The sequence below is a fragment of the Triticum urartu genome, chromosome 1A, assembly GCF_056163025.1.
Source record: "Triticum urartu cultivar PI428250 chromosome 1A, HENAU_Tu73, whole genome shotgun sequence".
Lineage (NCBI taxonomy): Eukaryota > Viridiplantae > Streptophyta > Magnoliopsida > Poales > Poaceae > Triticum > Triticum urartu.
The window spans coordinates 473,508,856-473,513,702 of NC_141873.1; the positions used below are offsets into that span (position 1 = coordinate 473,508,856).

A 4,847-nucleotide genomic window follows, 5' to 3' on the forward strand; every position below is an offset into this window, starting at 1 on the left:
AATCTAAAAAATGCGCGCAAGTACAGCAGCTCCTCATATGCCGTTGGATCTAAGATCTAAGGGCCCAGAAGTCTGTATCATGGGAGCACCTATGCTCCCGTATCACAGGATACTCTCCCTATTATGACGACTCTACAATGGTTGCTACCAATGACCTTTTTTGAAGCAGGACGTAGTGCCGAAGTTCTTGTGGCCCGTGTCTTTTAAGACATAAACCCTGCTCGGTCAGCATATTCACACTTGGAGATCAAGGTCCACAATCATCATGCACGTGTGTGAAGCCGAACAATATAGCACAAACCTGCATGTAACACGTACGCAAGGAGAAAACACACACCATATCTAGCTAGAGAACAAGATATGTGATGGGGTAGAGTATATAATACTCCGGAGAGGTAAGCAGCGCATCCTAAACTCCCTGTCATATGACCACATATTAATTAGCCGTAGATATTGTTTAGTGCATAATCCATAGCAAAGCGTGCATAGAGCTAGAGGCGTGTCGCCAACAATCTGCCTACGTCCCGTCAGAAAGCGACGTAGCTAGCTGTTCTACATACGTACGTACTCTAGCAATCATTCACCCTATTAAGTACTCTACTCCGTATTAGCTGCCACAATCAGCATCACCAACAGCAAATTAAAATACGTACGTCAGGAAGTGATAAAATAATACTGGTACGGTAGCAGCTACACGTTTTTTGACATCCCATGATCGATCGATCGGCCGGCCGGTACCCGAATTGACCCCCACGATCGATATTCGCCGCGAGATCGATGAGAACCTAGTACTACCGCGTTCCTTTGCGGCAATAGTATCTGTACCCGCCGCCCCAGAGGCGGCGGCGGGAATGTAACTCCGGTGCCACACATCGGCCTCGCTGTCATGCTAGCTCCAGGCATCAGCACAGATGCCCGGATTGTACAGCTCGCCCTTTTCACACGCCACACCACGCGCCCGCGGCCCCCGGCTTAATCTATCTGCTTACCTCACGAGCTCCAGCCAGCCCTCCAAGCTCCCGAGGGCCGGCCGCGACGCGATATAAAGCTGGCCGAGAGCTACACCAACGGCGCACCAGCTTCCCTCCCTCCCCAGCTTTCCTTCCCCGTTTCTTCCCGGCCGTGGCATGCACGGCTTGACATAGACGACCCCCGCCAGTCCTCTCCACCCAGAACCCAACCCAACCCCCGGACACATATAAAGCCGGGGCCTGCGCTGCGATATATTGCAAGCGAGACACGCAGACCTTGCTACATAGAAGAGGTCCGGGGTCCAAATCGAGCTATATATGGTGCTGAGTGCTTACGCGATGGAGAGCGCGAGTCTCGGCGTGCGGTACTTCGAGTGGCTCAGGCCGCGGTCGCCGCGGGCATCCTCGCCGTCATCGGTGCCGGCCTCGCTCTCGTCGCCGTCGAGTGATTGCCTGGTGCCCGGCCAAGATCATCCAAGCACCATGATGTGCCTGCCGCTCCTCGGCAGGGTCGGGGCTGGGGAGGAGACGACGAGCGGCGGTACCCCTGTTGGCGCGCAGACGAGCCCTGTCAAAGAGGAGCTGAGCGGTATTACGGAGGACGCCGGTGTTGACCTGAACATCGGCTTGCCGGCCGGTGGCGGATATAGTTCTGAAGAAGAGGTGCCGCCCATGGCCATGTCCATGGACGAGGATGAGGAGGAGGAGGAGGAGGAGGAGGTCGAGACTGACGAGGAGGAAGAGGAGAAGCCAAGGTACGAGAGGTGCAAGGTGGAAGCAGGCGTGCACGTTGAACACAGTGAGATGTTGGTCGAGTCAGTGGAGGGATCAGACCTTGGATCCGTGGGCGGGGAAGAGAGCAGCTGCTGCCGCCACCGGCGGTTCTGGATCCCGACGCCGGCGCAGATACTCATCGGCGCGGTGCAGTTCGTCTGCCACGTCTGCAGCAAGACCTTCAATAGATACAACAACATGCAGGTGACCGATCCATGCCCCGCCCTTTGTTTAATTTCGACTAAGATTTGCACCGACTCCAAGTTTTCTGATCCATCTTCTATTTTTCTCTGTTTCAAACGACCTAGTTTAGTTTTGAATTGAATTTTTCACATATGAACACATGCATAACGTTGGAGCTTAATGAATGACTACTATTTTGGATAGTAAAGCATAGGCCGGTGGCGTGCAATACTGCGAGTGAGACAAGAGTTATATTCCTTTTGCTCGTGTCTCCACTCTCAACTCGGCCTCATGCATGCATACCTGCATCTTCATGTTTGCCGAATAATAACCTAGCAAATATTCCATGCCGCCCGTAAGGAATGAAATATATATGCTACTCCTTCTGTAAACTAATATACGAGTGTTTAGATCATCATTTTAATATTCTAACGTTTTTATATTAGTTTACGAAGAAAGTACTTGAAATGGAAATGAAACTAGACCACCATAGCCACAGCCACGTAGTATATATCAGGCTAGCTCGGTTCACACATGCATCTTTTCTACAGTATCCAAATATATTCGTTTCTCTTCCGTGCCGTAGACTCGACTGACATGCTGGTACTGCATGCAGATGCACATGTGGGGCCACGGGCGGGAGTACCGGAAGGGCCCGGAGTCGCTCAAGGGCGCGGCGGGGCAGTCGACCCACGCGGCGGCGCTGGCGCTGCTGCGGCTGCCGTGCTACTGCTGCGCGGCGGGGTGCCGGAACAACGTGGCCCACCCGCGGGCGCGGCCGCTCAAGGACTTCCGCACGCTGCAGACGCACTACCGGCGCAAGCACGGCGCCAAGCCCTTCGCCTGCCGCCGCTGCGCCAAGCCCTTCGCCGTCAAGGGCGACTGGCGCACGCACGAGAAGAACTGCGGCAAGCGCTGGTTCTGCGCCTGCGGCTCCGACTTCAAGCACAAACGCTCCCTCAACGACCACGTCCGCTCCTTCGGCGGCGGTCATCACCCCGTCGCCCCCGCCGACGCGGCGGCGGCGCCCGCGCCCGCGCAGCAGCGCATCATCCGGTTCGACCAGCAGTGCCACGGTGCCCGTGCGTGAGCTTGACAGATCAATTGACAGGGTTTATTAATTAATTCTTGATCGAACATTAGCTAGTTTTGCGTACATGCGATTGGTATATGCTCCATAGACGTGTACGTACGTAGAAGGTTGGAACAAGGAGCACACACACGCGTGTTTATACATACAATAAGATCATAGAGGTTTGCCGTGTAGATGATAGCTAGGCTGTGAAGTAGCTGAATTTTCTTCTGGGGGAGCTGCAGATACAAGTAGCTTGCGAGGGAGAAAATTTGTCAGCTTCACAGACCAATATTCTTCTGGCAGATTTATAGTATGTATCAAATGTACTATCAAGCATGCATGATTTGAAATTGTATGTGATTAATGAGATGGACTATCAGTTGTTAACGTCTGACCGGTTGATCATTATTTAGTGATGGCGTGTCCCTTTTCTTGTTTTTCATGAACACATTCCTCATGCAGCTGCATTTTAATTTACCCTCAGTTTTGTTGCTAATATACGAAGAACAGGACCATTATAGTCTCTTTTTTAGACAAAGAAAATCACAAATTTTGGTTAGAAAAATATTCATACATGCAGGAAATAGATTTTATATTTATAAAAAAGATGATGGATTTAAACATGTCCCTGTTAATTATGATACTCCCTCCAATCCAAATTAATTGATGCAGCTTTAATACAACGTTATACTAAAATTGTACTAAAGCCCTGTCAATTAATTTGGACCGGAGGGAGTATGTAAATATAACCATTTATTGCGCAATGTTATCTATATTTTGTGGCGTAATATAATATATCTTATTATGTGAATGTTTTTCGGATCCTGCAAAACGGGTTCTGTACGCGTTGCCGCAGCATTGAATACTATACAGTTTCTAAATATTATGTAGAATATAATTCAAACCCCATGGTTTAAACTATATGAGATTTTTTTATAAGAACAACAAATCTTAACATGAAAAGTTGTACATGTCACAATTAAATGCAGTGTGATTTAAAACTCACTTAGAATGCACTATTGCATGCTGCATGGCGGAGGATTCTCATGTGTAGTCAGACGGATGCTAGTGGATTAGGCTACAAATCTAATGGCTAAAACAATTTTGATGATGTGGAAGCATGCATGTTGAGATAAATAGAAGTGTGGGGATCACTCTCTTGAATATATATGATTCAAAATGACATGTTTTTTATCCATTCTTGAAATGCATTATTTACATGATATTTCAATAATATGTTTAAGATGAAATATTGTTTTCTCTATAAAATTTAGGGCTCATTTGGGGATTACATGATTTTCAAATCTGAGGAATAGGAAGAGTAAAGGATTAGGGGTGTCCTGCCCACTCCAATCCTTCTGAACTTTTCATGAGATTTCACCTAATGCTAAGAATCCTAAGGAATGAGTTCGGAATGGTCACAGTTCGAAGAAATCTAGTACTTCTATTCCTTCGAAATGAATTCTAAACATAAGAAAATAAAATCCCATGGCTGGAAATATCATATGGAATCCTGTAAAAATTCTCCAACCCGAATGAGCCCTTAACTATGTCGGAGCAATGAGATAGTCATGTACCCCCGAGTTCACCAAAAAACTGTGATATGTTGTAAATACTTGTGCCAATATTATTTCCTCGAATAGATCACGTTCTCCTTTCTGCCCCCTAAATGTGACTATGTGACAACTTTTCTCTCCAGTTAGTTTACAAAACTTTCAAAACTAGGAGTGGCTATTTCTCAATTGACTTAGGAAAAGTTATTCCTATATCCTCGTCCTTCTTATCCCTTTGTACTTACACGAATCCCAGTGTTTATATTGCATGGTTCTTATAGTTAGCATGGA

At 47.6% G+C, this 4,847-nt stretch overlaps 1 protein-coding gene across 1 annotated transcript; it reads left to right on the top strand.

The window, feature by feature from the left end:
• The first annotated feature begins 1,063 nt into the window (after nt 1–1,063).
• LOC125520058 (zinc finger protein WIP4) lies at nt 1,064–3,390 on the top strand. The gene is made up of 2 exons (XM_048684854.2): nt 1,064–1,949; nt 2,545–3,390. The coding sequence occupies exons 1-2, from the start codon at nt 1,290–1,292 to the stop codon at nt 3,016–3,018; spliced, it is 1,134 nt and encodes a 377-aa protein (XP_048540811.1). The 5' UTR covers nt 1,064–1,289; the 3' UTR covers nt 3,019–3,390.
• The last annotated feature ends 1,457 nt before the right edge of the window (nt 3,391–4,847 follow it).